The sequence below is a fragment of the Chelonia mydas genome, chromosome 20 (genome assembly GCF_015237465.2).
Source record: "Chelonia mydas isolate rCheMyd1 chromosome 20, rCheMyd1.pri.v2, whole genome shotgun sequence".
NCBI classification, from domain to species: domain Eukaryota; kingdom Metazoa; phylum Chordata; order Testudines; family Cheloniidae; genus Chelonia; species Chelonia mydas.
This window is the reverse complement of record NC_051260.2, coordinates 7,878,830-7,899,009: the sequence shown is the minus strand read 5'-3', so window position 1 is coordinate 7,899,009 and position 20,180 is coordinate 7,878,830. Positions and strand designations below refer to the sequence as shown.

Sequence of the window (20,180 nt, the reverse complement as noted above, 5' to 3'; positions counted from 1 at the left end):
ACACTTGTGTGATGGGAGACTCAATTGTCAAGTGGCCAATGGGATGGAAGATTTTGCCACCTCTGCTCCAGCTGGCTCCTATTTAAAGGGCAGCTTGTGAACTGGGGAGCAGCATCTTGCAAGATTGTGCCAGAAGGTGAGTTTGTACCGTTGGTTGGGCGGGATTCTCCAGACTCAGCCTTGGGGCAGGATTTGGGGCACAGCTCCCTGCGTGTGCCCAGCTCCCTGGGGCCTTGGCCGTAGTCAGGGCGGCGGTGGTGTAACTTTCAATGGCTTTCAGGATTTGATGGATTTAATGGATTTAATCTGATGGATTTAATCTGGTTCGAGGCACAGTGGGGACTCTCTTAATCTAATGTGAACTGAGCTCCTCTCCATTTAGCAAGGCATCGGCTTGGGATAAAGTTTTGAAAAGCAGCTAAGGAGTTTAGGAGCCAGTGTTCGATTTTCTAAAGTGACTTAGGTGCCTATGTGCATCATTAGGCATCTAAATACCTTTAAAAGAACAGGAGTACTTGTGGCACCTTAGAGACTAACAAATTTATTTGAGCATAAGCTTTCATGAGCTACAGCTCACTTCATTGGATGCATTCAGTGGAAAATACAATGGGGAGATTTTATATACACAGAGAACGTGAAACAATGGGTCTTACTCTCATTACAGTGTGTATGGTAAGACCCATTGTTTCACGTTCTCTGTGTATATAAAATCTCCCCATTGTATTTTCCACTGAATGCATCCAATGAAGTGAGCTGTAGCTCATGAAAGCTTATGCTCAAATAAATTTGTTAGTCTCTAAGGTGCCACAAGTACTCCTGTTCTTTTTGCGGATACAGACTGACACGGCTGCTACTCTGAAACCTAAATACCTTTGATATCTGGCCTTTAGGAACCTTGTCTCACTGAAAGTCAATGGGAGTTAGAATCCTAAACCACGTGAAAATGCTTCCCTTAAACTAAATCAATGTAAATCTGGTTTTAATCCCAAGAGGACTGGTCTAAACCCAGTTTTGCACGGATTTAACAATACTGCTTATTAAACTCTTTAGCTAGAAATGCTTTTATACACTTCTAGCTGCATCCACCCCAGGGGGGCATGGCACGAACTAGATCAGTCTCTAATGGATAACTCAGTGCAAAATGGTGTGTAGCCCAGCCCTAACCTGATCCACACCAGGCGTCTGTCAGTTTAGCTTAAGTCGATGCCTTACCAAATGGCGATTCCATTGGAGTAAGAGCGTCCACACTGCAACTCGAATGGCTTTCACCGAACTGGTTTACAGTCGTGCCCTGAGTGAAACAGGTGCAGCTTGGAGCAGAGAGACGAGGCTCTTTTTGTGGGTGCTTTAATTTTGTTTTGGGGAGGGGTCGGTGAGGGGGGGGAATCAGTTCACTAAGGAGCTAATTCTAAGGGTCCAAACCTTTGGGGGAAGGGGGTTCCCGTTACTTGTGTGTGTGGATTTCAGCCTGAAAATGCAACCACCAGTGAACATGGTCCCCACTGGCAGCATGGAGGCAGTCCTGCTCTGCTAGCCCCTAGCATGGGGGTGCCGTTCCAGCCCTCCCCAATAACCCCCTCATTACCATCCTGCTGCCTCCGCACCCACCCACCGCTCCCAGTCTCCTGCTCCAAATCCTTCCTCCCTTTCCCCCATCTGCTGCCGTTACATTCCCCCACCCCTCAGAATCCCTTCCAGCTGCCCACATTCTCCTCCCCACATCCCCTGCACCCAGGGGCTCACCTGTTCCCGCTTTGACCCTCATCCCCTTCCCTGGCAATGTGGCTTTCCCTCTTGCCTGTGCCCCACTCCGCTGCCTTGTGTGCACCTCAGCTCCTGCCACGGGCTCCAGAGGGCTCCTGTCCTGGGGTCTGACGTGTTGGCCGGGTCTCTCCCCTGCAGGTAGCTCAGCGCCCAGCGGGATGAAGGCTGCCGTGTTCCTGCTGCTCGCCCTCCTGGTGCCCGCGGGCCACACAGCGGCTCAGTGCCTCATTGACAATGTGGTTGATCTGAAGGCGCAGGCAGCGATTAGTTCCATAGGTAACTGACGCGGAGGCGCCTCCCCCAGAGATGGGGAGTGTGTGTGTGTCAGATTCTGCGTGGTTGTGGCGGGGGGAGGGGGGCAGGTCAGACAGGTACAACACAGAGTGTAAATGAGGGGGATGTGGAACCAGCCCACATACAAGAGCAACATTATCTGTATCTCACACTGTGGCTCTCTATCGTCCCCTAGTGGTTGGCCCTCATAGTTTCTGCTAGTGATTCTGAGCTGCTAGGCCTGGGGCTTTGACTTATGCAACAGAGTCCAGGGGTCCCAGGTTCGATTCCTGCTCCTGTGAACCCACCGGGTGCAGCTCTCTGACTGCCCGTCCCAGCTCTGCTCCCAGCCAGCCCCGTTCAGTGGGTAAACAGGGCGAGGGGGAGCTGGAACCCTTGGGACTCCCTGCCGTTCCTCCGCTTCGGTTCAGGTCTGAGCAAAGCATGGAGCCGGCATTTGTGTTAGTTCTGTTCCAGGGGCTGCACTCTGAGCCCCGTCATGCCAGGCGCTGCACAGGCCATGGTGAGACACTCCCTGCCCCAAAGAGCTGCCAAGAGACGGATCGTCATCCCCATTGCACAGAGGGGAACCGAAGCCCAGAGGGACTAAGTGACTCACCCAAGGTCACACAGAGTCAGTGGCAGAGGGAGGAATTAAACTCATATTTCCTGCAGCCCAGCCCAATACCTTAGCCACAGACCCCCCTGGATTGGTCAATCACCCCATGGGAGTTTCTGGAGAGCGGGTCCATGAGGTGCCATCTGCACAGCGAGCACCACCTCACCCGAGGGGCTGAGTGGGGCTGGTTGGGGTCTCTCAGGGCTGGCTCTGCCCATCTCTCTTAGCTGGCTGCTGCTCACCCGATATGGCTGCATTCAGCGGGGCTGGAAGAATTTGTATAGTGGGGGAGCTGAGAATCAAACTGTATATGATGGAAACCTCTTCAAGCCAGGGAGTACGGTAGCTCCCCGAGTTCCAGCACCTAGGGGTGCCTTGGCTGTGGGAATCAGTCAGGAATTCTTTCTGCTACCTCCATCCCTGCCCTTTGTTCACAGCCCGGGGGGATCTTGCTGAATGCCCAGCAGCTTCCACCAGGCAACACTCTTCTGGGGGGCTGTGGGCAACCGGCATCGAACATGAGACCTCCAGATCTCAGGCCAGGAGCCTCTATTGCTCCAGGCGCTGCGGCTGTATGTAGCCCAGCCACCATTCGGGGGAGCAGAGCGCCACATGGAGTGGGGCTGGGTGGGTTCCACCTGCACAGGTAACAGCTGGGGCAGAGGCAGCTTCTGTCCACCTGAGCCTGCGGGGAGGGGGCAGCCTTTCTGCACCCAGGGTCCTGCTGGCTACAACTCTGCCTCTTGCCTTGCAGTGTCCGCCACCCTGGCCAAAGCCAAGCTACTCTGCCAGGACGTCTCGGCGCGTGGGGCACTTGTCTCCTGCCCAGCAGGTGAGAGAACTTTCCCGAGTGCCCCTCAGGCCCAAGGAGGGAGGGGCCGTTGGGGCCCAGACCCCACCCCCTCTGCAGTCCTGGGGGGGTGTTGAGCTGGGGCAGTGATGGACCACCAGCCTGACTGGGGCCTCCCTGCACTTACACTGCCAGGTGCCTGGAGCAATGGCATTCGCACCACTCCCGAATCCCTGGGGGCACTGGATGCTGTGGAGCTGGGACCAGTGTGGGCCCCTGGATCAGACCCCAGGGACGTCTCACTGACCTCCCTTGCTTAGGTAGTGGCCTGGCTGCAAGGGAGCCACAGGGCAGTGGCCTGTGTGCTGGGGAGGAGGAGACAGCAGGGCACCTCACTGCCGCCCATGACTCCCATCCTGCCACCAGCTGCTCCCCTAACCCCACCTCCCCCATCCCCCCACAGGGTACAAGCCCACGGGCTGCGCCTGCGGAATGGGCTGCGGCTCCTGGGACATTCGCACCGACTCCACCTGCCACTGCCAGTGCGCCGGCATCGACTGGACGGCTGCACGCTGCTGCAAGATAGGCCTGGAGTGATGCCCAGCCCCAGCCTGGGGCACCAGAGAGCCCCACCCGGCCTGCTGCCCCCTCGCTGTGGGCCCTGGCACAGAACCATGCTGGGCCTCTTGTGCCCAGTGCAATGAATAAACTTGGATCTGGGTCTGCTGATGCTTCTCCGGCTCAGTTCTTCCCCTGACTCCAGGTCTCTGGTACCTAGGGCCAGAGCATGGGCAGGGGGCACAACTCTGCCTCCCTCTCCTATTTCCCCCAGAAAGGCCCCTGTCCCAAATCGGTTGGGCTGCCCCTGCTGGCAGCTCTCCAGATCGCTACGGAGGTCCAGACACTGAACATCCCCCACCCCTCAGGGTGCTCTGAGCTTCCCGTGGTCTCAGCAGGCTGCAGTGCTGGAGTCTGCCAGAATTCCCTCTGAAGGTGTGGGACAGCCGGGTTCCCTCTTCCAGGGGCCAGGTGGTCAGTGTGGCCTGGAGCGCACAGACACCGCGTGCAGGGTTCTAGCCCCATTGCTCTTCACTTAACAGAGCCCCGATCATAAAGGAAACAACCATCCCCCGACCGCAGCACTGCTCCCGAGCTCACCTGTCCCTTGGGAGTCCTTCGGGGTCTGTCTGAGTTCAGGTCGCAGAGTTCCCCCTCACCACATTGGGATGCTGCAGCAACTGGGCGTGGGGGAGCTCTGGGTGCCCCTCCTCTTTAGCTGGTGAAAATGTACAAAGACCGGAAATAGATCAGCCCCAGCCCTTTGTAACCTTCTAGCTCTGCTATCACCTGCCTCAGCCTCCCCTGGTGATCCCAGACCTCGACCAGGAGCCTTCGTGGCCAGGCCACTCCCTCCCCAGACAACCGCCTGGGAGCCAGTCTAGGGGCTAGGGTATTTGTAGTAGAACAGAGGATCATCCCGAATTAACGACCCTCAGGATTTGGCCCATTTGCACATGCAGGTATCTGATTTAGGGCAGAGGCCAGTAGGATTGGGCCTCTGGAACGACGCATGTCTGGGTTTACAGACATCGGTTGAGGTCTTTCAATCAAGAGGGGACGTTGTGAATGGTATTATGGTAGCACCCAGGAGCCCCAGTCATGGGCCAGGCCCCCATTACGCCAGGTGCTGTACAGACCCCAGCGAAGCAGGTAACCAAAAGGAGCCCAGCCCCAGAGAGTCCATGCGGGCCAGCAGCATTCATGCCAGGCCAGCACAGGCTCTGCCCTGAGACGGCTCAGAACCCACCTGCCCCCGTAGAGCACGCTGGGTGGTGCTGGGACAGGCTGCGCTTGAGACAGGAGCCGAGGGAGGGCTGTTGGCTCCGGTGCACAGAGGGGAACTGAGGCCCAGCTCAGGCACTGGGGGTGGGGACGCTGAGCGTTGTAGGGCCTAGACATTTGCGGGAATAACGAGGTCGTCCCCGAGGCCTGAGTCAGGTGCCCAGGCTGCCCCCTGGATGGAGGGGGGAGAGAGGTGCCTGAGAATGGGAGTAACAAGAGCTAGGCGGGAGCCAGCCAATGGGAAATGCCGACGAGAAGGCTGTGTGCTAAGCCCTGCCCCTCTCCCGGAGGTCAGGGCCCAGGGAAGGGAAATCGGAAATATGTTTTCAAAGGGGGGGAACAGGGAATAGGGACACAGGCAAGGCTCTGCGGCGTCAGAGCTGGGAAGGGGGACACGGAGTACACGCTCTAACGCTCTGTGGTATCGGAGCTGGGAAGGGAGACGTGGGGAACAGACTCTATCGGCGTATAGAGATAAGCCCGACTGGTGTGAAGGGCTTCGGAATATGCTTGCTTGGAAACTAACCCCAATAAAGATCGCATTGTCTGCGCTTCGGACGCCTGGTCTTCTGCTTTCTGTCTGCGTGACGAGAACCAGGAAAGTGGGAGGGTGAAGGGCAAGCCCTCTAACACCCATTATACCCCCTGTATCTATCTATCCCCTTATATCCCCCCATATCTATCCGTCCAACCCCTTACACCCCCATATCTATCCCTTTACACCCCCCATATCTATCCATCCATTTCCATCCACCCCCGTATCTATCCATCCCCATACTCACACCTGTATCTATCCATCCTCCCCCATACGGCCCCCGTATCTACCCATCCCCTTACACTCCCCGTATCTATCCCTCCATCCCCACTACATCCCCCAGATCTATGCATCCCCTTACGCCCCCCCCGTATCTATCTATCCATCCCCATACACCCCCCAATATCTATCTATATCCTTACACCCCCATATCTATCTATCCATCCCCATACACCCCCCAATATCTATCTATATCCTTACACCCCCATATCTATCTATCCATCCCCATACACCCCCCAATATCTATCTATATCCTTACACCCCCATATCTATCTATCCATCCCCATTACACCCCTGTATTTATCTATCCATTCCCAATACATATCCATATCTATGTAGCCGTCCTCTTATACCCCCGTACCTATCCATCTCCCTACACCCCCATATCTACCCATCCATCCCCATACACCCCATATCTCTCTATCCATTCCCCATACATCTCCGTATCTTTCTAGCCATCCTCTTACACCTCCATACCTATCCATCCCCTTATACCCTCTGAATCTACCCATCCATCCTCATACACTCCCCGTATCTATCTGTCTATCTATCTATCTATCTATCTATCTATCTATCTATCTATCTATCCCCCTGTCATAAATGGGGGAGTGGGGGGAGCTCCCTTTATGGACACCCAGCCAGCCAATAGCTATAAAATCTCTCTTAGTAGCTGTTCTCTAATTGCTCTACCTGTAAAGGGTTAAAAAGTCTGACTGCTATGTATAGGTAAAAGGAAGTGAGTGGGAACCTGGCTAAAAAAGCCATTGGGAAGGCTAGAACTTTTTTAAATTGGAACAAGACTCCCCTTTTGTCTGTCTGTGGTTGTTCTCCCGGGGAGAGGCAGACAGGACAGCTGTGCTGTAAAGCCTTGGGCCAGATATGACAAATATCGTCAGTTTCATACCTCAGTCTACTCATTACAAACCCCAGATATGTAAGTAGATCAGGAAATGTCTAGGAAGACGCGATTAGGTTTATTCGTTTTATTTTGTTATGGCTTGTGGATTTCGCTGTGCTAACCCCAGGTGCTTTTGTTTTGCTTGTAACTTTTAAGCAGGACCTCAAGAAAGCTATTCTTGGTGCTTAATCCTTGTAGTTTCTCTTTTAAAATCTAGCAACAGCCCGAGTTCCCAGATGTATTTTCTTTCTTTTTTGTTTATTAATAAAATTTACCTTTTTTAAGAACAGGATTGGATTTTTGTGTCTTAAGAGGTTTGTGCACGTTGTTTAATTAGCTGGTGGCAACAGCTGATTTCCTTTTTTCTTCTTTCTCAGCTCTTCCAGGGAGGGGGTGTGCGTGAAAGGGCTTGAGGGCACCCCACAGGAAGGAATTCCCATGTGCGCCTTCCTGGGCTCTCAAAGGGGTTCTGCACTTGGGTGGTGGCAGCATCTACCAATCCAAGGTCAGAGAAAAGCTGTAACCTTGGGAGTTTAATACAAGCTTGGAGTGGCCAGTATTAATTTTCAGAATCCTTGCGGGCCCCGATCTTCTGCACTCAAAGTGGGGAATTAGCCTTGACACCCCCTCTGGCCCTTAAACCATGTGCCCCCACTCCCAGCAGCTCAGTGGATATCAGTGGTGCTGTTACCCCCTCCCAGCCATCCCGGGAGTGTTGATGGGCACAGCAGGTTGCAGCCCCTGCAGAATCACCCTGTTGTTTCTTGTCCTGCCCCATGGGCTCAGTGGCAAGGGAAGGCCCTGGGCTGTGTTGAAGGGGGTGAGGAAGGGGGGTTCACCCCTGAGTGGGTGCGGCGCAGGGACCAAGCAGCTCCATGGAATAATAACAATGCCTAGTGGCTCCGTCTCTCTCCAACCCCAACCCAAAGGGCTGCACCTCTGCCTGCCCATGGAAACCCACCGCACTGACAGGATGCCACAAATCACAGGAAGTGCATGTGCTCAGGACTGCTGGGTTTTCTCTCCAGCTCTGGGAGAGGAGTGGGGTTTAATGGTTAGAACGGGGGATGGGGAGGCTGGGTGTCCGGACTCCTGGGTTCTATTCACAATGCAGGGAGGAGAGTGGGGTCTAGTGTCTTGTCCCCCTCTGTTAAGAAGAGGCAATGGTGCTGATCTAGGTCATGGGGATAGGGGGTCAGCCTTTCGAAGCTTAATTAATTAACCAATCAAATCACCTGGGTATGGAATGGGGCGCATGGTACCAACTGGGGGTGTCACCCACAGCAGGTGCCAGAGCTGATCTGGGAGCACTGGCAAGTGGAGCGGCCATGGTTGAAAGCCCCAAACTGGCACAGGACTAGGGCACCTGAGAGCCCCTGGCACAGATGACTAGGGGGAAATAAATGAGAGATGGGAGAGGTTTGGTGTAGCTGATCCCGAGGATCAATCCATCAACCCTGCCGGCTGGCTGGCTGGCTGCAGCAGTCGAGTGGCCAGTGCTCTGAGCTGGGAGATCAGAGACCTGGGGTCCAGTCCCAGTTCTGCTGCTGGGGGAAAATCCCTTTGTCTCTCTGTGCTGAGGCTGAGGTCTCTTAAGGTCACAGGATCTGTGACTCCATAACAAAACCGTATCCTCAGTTATGAGCTAACAAGAGCCCTAACGGTGCCAAGGGCTCTTGAGGGACAAGGGTGACTTGGTCACAGTCACTAATCAGCCCCCACAGAAGTACCTGCCAGAGGAGCTGCCCTTTGGTAACAGAGCCGCTCTTCAATGCCGCAGACAAAGGTTTAACATGATTCAATGGCTGGAAGCTGAAGCTTGACAAATTCAGCCCGGAAATAAGGTGCAGTTTTGTCTCAGGGACAGTAATTAACCAATGGAGCGACCCCCAAGCGCTGGGGGGAAGGTTTGGACTCCAGATCGGCTGTTTTTTCTGGCCGATCTGCTCTGGTTCAGACAGGAGGGAATTCAGGGCAGTCACCTGGGCTGCCTTAGGCAGGAGGTCAGCCTAGATCACCGTGGCCCCTTCCGACTTCGACTCTAGGAAATCACAAGCAGCAATTGCATGGGAACGACCCTGTGAGTTCTGCATTTTCCATCCCCAGGCACGGGGAGTGGGGGGCTCAGCCTCTGTGTGTGCTCCACGGGCTGCAGGGGTTGCTCGACAGCTGCTGGGAAGCGCCTAGCTTGCTGCAACATCCGGCCTTAAATGAGAAGACCACGAATTTTCCTTCATTTTCGCTCCCCATTATCCCCTCATTACTGTGATTTTCTCCTGGCCATCTCAGTGTAATTGGCTCTGTGGCTCAGGATGGGGAGGAGGCAGAGTCTCCGGCATTTTCCCAGTACAGGGCCAGACCCTGGGAGGCTTGTCTTAGCTGGAATGATGCAGCCTCTTGGGGAGCAGGGGATGGTTGGTGTGGAACGAGTTTGCTGGGTCTCATGGCCATTCCACACAGAAAGACCCACAGTCACAAACAGCATGAGTGTCCCTCTCGCAGGACTGAATGGGCCCCAGAACCTGAGCCCCCTTTCCCCCATGGCAGGGTCACTCTGATGTCTTGGCTACACACGGAATTTGCCCTGCGGCAGCTGGCGTGAGAATGGATTTGGTTTAGCCCCGTGTGCACACACGTGTCCATCGCTGTACACTTCACGTGGTAATTTACCCGTCACTGAGTCCAGAGCTCCACCTCAACCATGAGTAGAGTTGCAGCACTTACCTTTTGAACTGAGGATCCGTATCACCCTCGCCTGCAAAAAGGGGGACCCATGTTATTCGTAGGGACAGGATGCAGAAAGTCCTGGGTAACCCAGGAAATGGATATTAGGAAAAACTTTTTTGGGATATTAGGAAAAACTTTTTCACTAGCAGGGTGGTGAAACACTGGAATGCATGACCTAGGGAAGTGGTGGAATCTCCTTCCTTAGAGGTTTTTAAGGTCCGGCTTGACAAAGCCCTGGCTGGGATGATTTAGTTGGGGATTGGTCCTGCTTTGAGCTGGGGGTTGGACTAGATGACCTCCCTTCCAACCCTGATATTGTGTGATTCTATGAACCCATTACAGTGTAAAGCCGGTAGAAATGTCTGTACCGGGAGTCTCAGTTGCTAGTGTCAGTGGTAACTGCAGTCAGTGTATGGTGGCACTCCTCACTGGGTGGGACAATTGGTGGAGGTCACGAACTACCTGAGGCAGTTCAGAGCTAGCAGGAGCACTGCAGGGGAGGTACTGGGAATCACGGGCATAGGAGCTCTCAATCCAATTGATCTGGAGGTGCTGCAGAATAAAGTGGGTGTAATAGGAGGGGCACTAGAATATTTGCATATCCTGTTAATCTGTTCACTGCAAGCATTAGACCTATTGCGGTGCTTGGAGGCTAATCGGACTGAAGCCGGGTTTAATATTTCCTCGCAGGATCATCAAGTGCTTGTGCAAGCTCTAGAGGAACAGGAGCAAGCCACCTGCTTGGCTATTACTGGTGCGCAAGCCCAGGCCTGGATACAGACAACAGTAGAAGGAATCATTTGAGAGGAATATGCTGGAAATTTGGAAAATCACTGGCTGAGATTCGGAAAGTAGTGCGGGCTAATGCTTCCCAAGAGGAAAGAGATCAACAAGCTCGGTGGGCTCTTCATGACTTTGTATATTTCCATCAGAACAAAACTATTGTGGTGTACATGGTTAAGTCAGCAAGGGTGAAATATACAAAATCGCCCATTGTATCTCTGGGGCTATGGAAAAATAATGTGTAAATGATGCCCGAAGACCACTATGGGTGAGTCTAGCGAAAAGGACCTCGGACATCTACACTTTAAAGCTTGAAGAAGAGAGAGGACTGGGATATATTTCTGACAAGCGAGATGAACGCATCAACACACCCTCCAGAGGTCACTTTGAGCTGAGACAGAATTCCTCTAACACGTCTATTGTTGTATATACTGGACATGGTAGTTTTTGTTTTAGGACAAAATGTGGTTTGGTGGTAAATGGACATAATCTGACTGTTCGTGACAGTAACTATTGTAACATAATGTAAATAATTTATCCTCATGGGACAATGTTAGCACTCCCATACAGACACAACAAGATTTAAAGGTTAATCATCAAATTTATAACTATTTAATAACAAGGGTTCAATATCCAGGGGTCCCTCTTAACAATATAACACAGAAACGGCTCAAGCCCCCACCCAGTAATCTGGGAAAATTAAACACTGCCTCTCGGTGCCTCAAAGAGGCAACACTTCCCCACTCAAAAGCACAGAGTCTGTGTATAGCCAAGAAAACTTTTAATAAAAAGGGGAAAGGAACCTGGCATTACTTTGGGAAAACACCTTAACCCTGATTTGAACACACCTGACCTGGGGCGTGCGCAGGGATTTACATGTGACTACTTTGGGGGGGCACTTTAAACACTGCCCCCCCACCCAATGCCCCTGGGCCCTGCTGCCTCCTCCACCGCCCGGCTCCCACTTCCTCCCCAGGCTCCCCACCCATCTCCCCAGTGCCTCGCTGCCTCCCCCGCCCAGCATTGTTCTGAGCTCCAAACACTTACTGGAGGCTATGGGTGAGGAAGGGAGGGGGGAAGGGATAGCTCTAGTGGTTTGAGCATTGGTCTGCTAAACCCAGGGTTGTGAGTTCAATCCTTGAGGGGGTCATTTAGGGATATGGGGCAAAAATTGGGGATTGGTCCTGCTTTGAGCAGGGGAGTGGACTAGATGACCTCCTCAGGTTCCTTCCACCCCTGAGATATTCTATGATTCCATGACTCAGCTGGCTTCCTGGGCCCCCTCTCACAGAACTCTGCTGACAGCTAGGGATGCCAACCCCCTGGGAGTGTACCAGAATTGGCATCCATCTCCCAGTGACTACAGAAAGCAATCCAGGATATTTTAATGTTATATCATAAAAATAAGACCAACAGGATCTTGTAAAGGGGATAAGGCAAAATGCCGCATTTATTGTAAATATAATAAAAAGATCAGAATATACAATTCTATATCACTGCTATTCCTTATTTATCCACATATCCATTCATACATTCATTCATACAAGTTCTGCATAGTTGTTATAGTGACCAGCCTAGAGGTTGCTCGTGACAGAGTACTGTTACGAATTATACCTAAGAGGACACGCTCACAACTGCTGCGAATTACACCTGGTAGGACACACACACAAATGCTGCGAATTATACCTGATAGGTCACGCACAGTTCAAATCTAGGCTGAGGCACATAAACAAAGTCCACAACTGCAGAGTTCCCAAAAGACACTAAATTTATTACGCTCGAGCGTGGTGCCCCCCTGCTAGCCAGGAGGGGACCCCGAATACAGATTATACAAAGGTTATATACTTTTTAGCAAAGCATGTTGCCCTTGTGCATCGGAAACCTTAGCCAATAAACAAACCCTTTTCTTATCTACCACCTATCCCTGCTTGGTCCATTCCTCCTGCTAAACTAGTATGTTAATTACACAGCATGGTCCTAAAGCCATGCATCAGTAACTTTTTTTATCAGGATGGGAGGCCTCACATCAAAGGCCAGGAGATAGGGAGTTAGAGACTGACAAAAAACAGATACTGGGAGTCAAGGCAGGCTGGAGACAAGGAGGAGGATTTTCACAGGGATGCAGTGTCTAAGGAACACTCCTCCTGGTGCATGATGTGCTTGCTTTTAGACAATGGTGGGCCCCAAACCAAAATGGAGTCACACGTGCTAACTTTTCCTTAACACTGTCCAGGTAGCCTGTACACGAGGGTGGAGCTGAGTCTTTGTCAGATGCGCATCCGATGCTCCTGGAGGGTGGTGGCAGAACCAGACTCAAAAGTTCTCGGTTTTTATAGGAATTTGTTCCTATGCCAGTCTATGGGAATTGCTTCATCATGCTGTTGTCATGATGGCTCCATGACGTTTCTCTGGTTCTTCAGTTTTCTCATCCTTGGGATGGTTGGGTGGATTCCGGTTTTGCCCTCCGGGGGTCATCCAGTTATCTCCACTCTGAGCATTCTTCAGCCGATCGATATTGAATTCTTAGGCTGGCACTTCCCTGATCATTCATTTATTATCTAAACCAAGCATCCATCCACATACATCCTCTATCTCTATTTTAATCACAATTGTTATTTCACTGTCTCTCCCGACTGTAACAACTCTCGGGGTGTCACAAACAGAACAAAACGAGATAAAAACTACAGAGGGTGGGAGTCTCTGTGTACTGTTTTGAAGGGCAGTTACAAAGTATCATTTTGAGGACAGACACAATTAGCAGCTTGTAAGTCTCACACAGAGAGGGAGAGAAACAGTAAAAACAAGAGACCAAAAAACAAACAAACAAGAGACCTCTTAATTAGTAATACCCTGGAAATTAAACTATGGGGAATCAAACTCCCTTGTGTTTTAGTACAGCACCTGGCGCAATGGGGGCCAGGCCCATGACTGGGGCTCCTGGTATAGAACTGATCAATGAAATTGTTTTGAATTGTTCACTTTATTAATATAACTTCATAAGTAAAGTTTTAAGAATGAAACTACATTCATTCATAAAACCCAGGTACCCCAATAACTGGCTAATTGAGTTTCACTTTCAATCCAATTGCTGCTTAAATCGCTGAACCTTACACTGTTTCAACATTCTAACTTCTGCTCACTGGTTGCCATTCCTTATACTTGTCCTTATTGTAACTCAAACTCCATTTTAAAATGCTCACTCCGTTTTGTAAACACTGCTGCAACCTTCATTTTGCAAAACCCTGCTGTAATCTTACTAGTGAAGTTCAGATGTGTGAATGAGGTATGGATGGATGATGGAATCAACCTCCAGCCCCACCCTGTCCTGATGAAATAAAGTGTAAACATCAAGGGCTGAAGATGCAGACAACAGCCCTGACAAAGCAAGAAGAGTCCACCCTAAAAAGAAAAGAACAAAAGTACAATTGAAGAAACATCAAAGCCAGGCCCCAGGCTGAAAGTCAGGTCTGCAATTGATGGGTGATCAATCACCCCGAACCCAGAGGCAGCGTGACACACCAAGACCTATAGACTCTGGATTCAGACTAAAGCCTACAAAAAGGATAGGTGAGATGGAAGACTTTGGAGGTAACATTCTGCTGCCAACATGGAAGGGCATCGGTGCGCGCCCCACAGAGACCCAGCCCTTCCTTGTGTCTGGCTTTCTTGGCCAGTTAGCCGCCACAAGCTACGAACCCAAGCCATGAACTCAAGCTACATTCAGGACTGGTAACTATCTAGCAGCTGCAGAACATTTGATGTGTGTGTGTGTGTACGTGTGTGTGTATACATAGGTATTAGATATTAGTTATTGGTCATCAATCAAATTGTGTTATAATAAACGTGACATCTTGTCTTGTCCCCTGAAACGATCCTGTGTGGTTTTGTCTGCATAACACTGGGTGCTACCGTAATACCATTCATAACAACGTCCCCTCTCGATTGACAGACCTCAGCCAATGTCTCTAAACCCAGACGCGGCGTCTTTCCAAAGGCCCAGATCCTAGCCCCATCCTAACTAGCCTCTGCCCTAACTCAGATATCTGCATGTGCAATGAGCCAAAGCCTGCCCTCCGTGGTGGCTGTGCACCTCCACTGGCCTGGATACCGCTGTGACGGGCACCTCAGAGAAGTCATTCGACAGGTGGACAACTGGTGGTAGCTTCTGGCCAAGCGTTTGGCCCTGGAGACGTGCAGGGCTGGGATTAGTGGGCACCACCCAGAGGTGTGAGCACAGGGGAGAAGGGGAGCAGCCAGTGGGGAGAGCTGCAGTGGGCGGCATGCTGTGAATTCAGGGTGAGGTGATGAACTCTGTATATTTCCCAAGCTGCAAACCCCTTTGGAAATGTGGGGCCAGCTGCTGCCTCTGCTGTGCTTTTACCTCCATGCTGGACTGACGCTCCGAGGCAAAGGGCTGACAGCTGAGGGTCGTTAACTCGGGCTGATCTTCTGTTCATGCATCCGATGAAGTGAGCTGTAGCTCACGAAAGCTTATGCTCAAATAAATTGGTTAGTCTCTAAGATGTCACAAGTCCTCCTGTTCTTTTTGCAAGTACAGACTAACACCGCTGCTGCTCTGAAACCGGTTCTACTACAGACACCCTAGACAATAGACTGGCTCCCAGGGGTTTGTGGGGAAGGGGGTGGCCTGGCCACGAGGGCACCTGGTCGAGGTCTGGGATCACTGAGGGAGGCTGAGGCAGCTGACAGCAGGGCTGGAAGGTTATAAAGGGCAGGGGCTGATCTATTCTGGGTCTTTGTACATTTTCACCAGCTAAAGAGGAGCGACCCCAGAGCGACCCCCCGGCTGCAGCAGGATCCTGACGAGGTAAAGGGGACCCTGAGACCTGAACCCAGACAGACCCCGAAGGGCTCCCAACCAGGGCCGGTGCAACCACTAGGCGAACTAGGTGGTTGCGTAGGGTGCCAAGTGGTTGGGGGGTGCCAAAAAGCGCTGCCCTGGCTCGGCAGGGAGGAGCACCTTCCAGAGGCACCGGAGAGCCAGAGCGTCTGCTTGCGGGGGCGGCGAGCCCCAGCCATGGAAGAGGCGGCACGGCACAGGGGGGCAGCAGACCTGCAAAGGCGGCGGCGCCGCAAGCGAGTTGCAGCCGTACCCCCGGCAGAGGCCGTGGCCCGGCACACCCCCCCGGGGGCTCCTGTGGGCTGCAGCAGATGCATGCGGGCACCAGCCCCCGTGTGCCCCCCGGCTCCGCCCTCGCCACACTCAGGCTCTGCGAGTCCTCTTTTTTGATTGCTGAAATATGGTAACCCTAGGTGAGGGGGAAGCCGGAGGGCGCGTGGGGGCCAGCGCCTGCATGCATCCGCTGCAGCCTGCAGAAGCCCCTGGAGGAGGGGGGTGCGCGGCCGCAGCCTGGGTGGGGGGGGGGGTCCGTGGCGGCTCCCCGCTAGCGGCGCGGCCACCTTTGCAGGGCTGCCGCTCCCCTACACCGCACCGGCTCCTCCACGGCTGGGGCTCGCGGCCACCGCAAGCCTGACGCTCTGGCTCTCCAGTGCCTCCGGAAGGCGGCTCCTCCCTGCCGAGCTACTGCAGCGGCCCAGGGTGGGGTGGGGAGGGCTCGCAGAGGGGCTGTGCACCCTCCAAGGGAGTTCAGGGGGCAGGGAGGGGGGAATCTGGTCTGGGGAGCAGCCCCTGGGCACAGCTGGCCCCGTGGTCTATAAAGGCTTGTGGGATTTGCCTCTCAATGAATAATGTGCGGGGGGGGGGGGGGGGGGGGGGGCACAAGGTGGAAGTTTCACCTAGGGTGCAAAATATCCTTGCACCAGCCCTGCTCCCAAGGCACTGGGCACCAGGGGCACAGCATGGTTCTGTGCCAGGGCCTACGGCAGGGGCAGCAGGCCGGGTGGGGCTCTCCGGTGCCCCAGGCTGGGGCTGGGCATCACTCCAGGCCTATCTTGCAGCAGCGCGGCCGTCCAGTCGATGCCAGCGCACTGGCAGTGGCAGGTGGAGTCGGTGCGAATGTCCCAGGAGCCGCAGCCCATTCCGCAGGCGCAGTCCGTGGGCTTGTACCCTATGGGGGGACGGGGGAGGTGGTGTCACTGCAAGTCCTTGCCGAGGTGTGTTGGGCCCTGAGGAGTGGAAAAGTCTCTGACCAAGGGTCTGTCTCAGCTGGATTCACTGGAGCCCTAAAGGCACTGAGGATACGTGGCCTATGCTTGAGGAAGAGCAGGACCTCTTGGGGGGCTGGCCCATGACAAATCCCCACTCCTCTTGCAGAGCTGAGAATGGAACCCAGGAGTCCTGGCTCCCAGCCCCCTGCTCTAACCCAATAGACACAGGTGCCCTCCCAGAACCAGCAATGGAACCCAGGACTCCTGGCTCCCTGCTCTAATGCACTAGACCTCAACACTCTCCTAGAGCTACGAAAGAGAACCCAGGAGTCCTGCACTGACCATCAGCCTCTCCAGCGCCCAGATGCCCTGAACCTTGGCACAGGGGAAATCCCAGGAGCAGAAGCCTGCCGGGATTGACATAATAAGCAAATCCCCCTACGCCCAGGCCACAATAGCCTTCCTGGGAGAAGTGGCTGTGTGCAGGGGAAGCTCCTGACTGGAGGTGCTGGGGAGGGGGGTTCCCCAGGGCTCCCCTTCACTAGTGCTGAATTCACAGATCTCATTGACACTGACTGGGCTCCTGCTGGGCGCACGGAACTGAACAAGCCCAACCCCTCTCGCCAAGGCACAATTCTTCCATTGTCCCAGCCCCAGGGCAGCTGCTCACCCAGCTCCGCTCCCTCAGCAAACAGACTTCAGCCACATCAGAGCAGCCACGGACTGGTTGGTGCAGACATGGCACCGTTTCTGCCAGCGGCTGTCGGCAGCAACAAGGGCCAGGGTCAACCAGCTCAGGGACCTTGTTGAAACTGACACACGCCAGGCCCCCCAGGGACATTTCCCCTGGGCCCCCCTAGCCAGCAATTGATCCTCACCCACAGCACTGAGTCCATGTGAAAAATACAGAAAACTTCATTAAGGGGACCAGGCACAGAGCTGGCACCCGGGAAAGCAGCAACCACAACTCATCTCAATATGTGCACTCCTCCTCCTCCCCCTCCCCTGCTCTATTTGCCCCATACAAAGGATGTCTACAACTAATAACTAAACCACCCACCCCTGCAGTGGCTTTGCCAGTGGCCTTCCCTGCAGGGGTGAATGTCCAATTAACCCCCATTCTGCTTTGCACCATCCCAGAGCCCTGGAAAACACTAGGCCAGCCCCCTTCCAGCTGCCAGGGGAAGCTGCCTGGTCCCGCACACAGACCCACAGGCTGGCCCAGCGATAGCGATTTCAGCTACGCTGGTGCTGGCAGGGGGCATTGCCTCGAACCACACCACCATTGCCACAATGCCACCTCTGTACACCAGTCCACTACAGAGCCAGCTACAGCAATTACAGTGCCAGTGGCACTGGGGAAAGGGGCCCTTATCAGAGTCACTCAGCGCGGTCAGTGCTCTCAGCAGCTTCAGCAAACAGCTACCAGGGATGGGGGCCCATTAGCAGATAAAATACCCATGCACAGAATCCATGTCACCTCACTCTCACACCCTCCCACCCCCCGCCTTAAAATGAACCTGGCTGGTTTGTGCCCAGGCTCTACTCAACTGTGCAAGACGAAGGCTCTGGTTATGGCGACTCCTCACTCAGGGTTTGCTGGTGCACTTCTGCTGCAGTCTTGTCATACAACAAGGAGCCCCACCTTTCATCAGCCCTGCGCCCACAACGTAAATGAATGTTAAACCAAATGGCCAAAATGGTCCCAATGGGATGATGGACAGCAAACATGCAAATACGGTCTGGCTCATTCTGTCTCTTCCACCAGTTCACCACTAGATGGCGGCAGAGAACCCCTCTCCTCTATGGTTTAAACCACAGGGCTTATTGAGGTGCCCTGTGTGCCCTGGGCGGGGAGAGGGTTGGGCTGGGTTGAGCTGTTATTAGTAAAGGGCTGGTGCTGCTCTTGCTGCTTTGTTATTCCCCTAGAAAACAGGGCAGAATATAGTGCTCTGTTCCTGTCAGTGTGGAGCTGTGTATGCTGGTTTGTTATTGTAGGGTCGCACAGGAGGGCAGGGGGCTGCATACACTGGTTTGTTATTGTAGGGTCGCACAGGAGGGCAGGGGGCTGCATACGCTGGTTTGTTATTGTAGGGTCGCACAGGAGGGCAGGGGGCTGCATACGCTGGTTTGCTATTCTAGGGTCGCACAGGAAGGCAGGGGGCTGCATACACTGGTTTGTTATTGTAGGGTCGCACAGGAGGGCAGGGGGCTGCATACACTGGTTTGTTATTCTAGGGTCGCACAGGAAGGCAGGGGGCTGCATACGCTGGTTTGTTATTCTAGGGTCGCACAGGAGGGCAGGGGGCTGCATACGCTGGTTTGTTATTCTAGGGTCGCACAGGAAGGCAGGGGGCTGCATACACTGGTTTGTTATTGTAGGGTCGCACAGGAGGGCAGGGGGCTGCATACGCTGGTTTGTTATTCTAGGGTCGCACAGGAAGGCAGGGGGCTGCATACGCTGGTTTGTTATTCTAGGGTCGCACAGGAAGGCAGGGGGCTGCATACGCTGGTTTGTTATTCTAGGGTCGCACAGGAGGGCAGGGGGCTGCATACACTGGTTTATTACTATAGGGTTGTTATAGCTTTTGAGCATGGTCTGACAGCTGGTTTGCTGAGAGGCTGGGGGAGCTCAAGGTTTAATTGAGCAGAGCCTGGCACAGCTTGTGCTCTTGGGAGACTAATCATCGGCTTCCTATGAACTGTCTGAGCCGTGGGACGGACGGCCAACCCGAAGAAATTCTGAATCGGCTAACAGGAAACCACTTACTTGGGGTATATCCTTGGATGGGGGAAGGTGCACCCTTAGTCAGGAAGGTCCCGGCCATTCAAGAACACCCTGACCGGAGCACAAAGAAACAAGGGAGGCAATTCTTGGGGCAGGTTGGCTACTATCGACGTTTCATCCCCGGCTTTGCCTCTCTTGCCGCACCCCGATGGAACTCCTCACACAGGACCGGCTGCAGCGTGTCCACTGCTCCTGAGTGTGCAGAAGCATTCCAGACACTAAAGGATGATCTGTGCCGTGAACCGGTGCTCTATAGCCCCGATTTCTCCAGCAGTTTTGAGTTCCAGATGGACGCCTCAGCAATGGGACTTGGGGCTGTCCTCTCCCAGACCCTTGACAGAGAGGAACACCTGGTCCTTTATATTAGTCAAAATCTATTCCCCCGGGAGCGTAACCGTTCAACCATTGAGAAGGAGGCACTGGCAGGTAAATGGTCCATGGAGGCCACTCGATATTACCTCCTGAGTGGCCCCTTCATTGTGGTCACAGATCATGCACCCCTCAAGTAGCTGCAGGCCATGAAAGACACCAACGTGAGGCTCATGAGTTGATATCTCACCCTTCAGCCATTCGCATTTACCATACAGCATAGGGCAGGTAAGGAGAATGCAAAAGCTGATGGTCTCTCCCAGCTGGGAGAGGGGGACCACACCAGCCCGGGAGAGTGGGGGCTGGAGTTGAGTGGGGGGTGTAGCAAGGGGGCATGGCCTCACACCAAGACAGATGGAGGGACAGCCGCGAGCGCCCCCTGGTGGGAAGAATCAGGACACCCACACCCACCCCTCTGCTTCCAGTGGGGTGGGACAGGAACCA

General features: G+C 53.6%; 1 protein-coding gene across 1 annotated transcript; it reads left to right on the top strand.

The window, feature by feature from the left end:
• On the top strand, positions 1 to 4,263 carry LOC102947196 (resistin). Its single transcript, XM_037884177.2, has 4 exons — positions 1 to 136; positions 1,903 to 2,040; positions 3,411 to 3,488; positions 3,910 to 4,263. Exons 2-4 carry the CDS (start codon positions 1,923 to 1,925, stop codon positions 4,041 to 4,043), a joined length of 330 nt encoding a protein of 109 aa, XP_037740105.1. The 5' UTR covers positions 1 to 136; positions 1,903 to 1,922; the 3' UTR covers positions 4,044 to 4,263.
• The last annotated feature ends 15,917 nt before the right edge of the window (positions 4,264 to 20,180 follow it).

Bases quoted from the DNA above. Each gene is read 5' to 3' on its own strand.
- LOC102947196 (XM_037884177.2), top strand. From the start codon at position 1,923: ATGAAGGCTGCCGTGTTCCTGCTGCTCGCCCTCCTGGTGCCCGCGGGC. The intron at 2,041-3,410 runs GTAACTGACGCG...CTTGCCTTGCAG, and splicing joins GGCAGCGATTAGTTCCATAG to TGTCCGCCACCCTGGCCAAA. The intron at 3,489-3,909 runs GTGAGAGAACTT...ATCCCCCCACAG, and splicing joins ACTTGTCTCCTGCCCAGCAG to GGTACAAGCCCACGGGCTGC.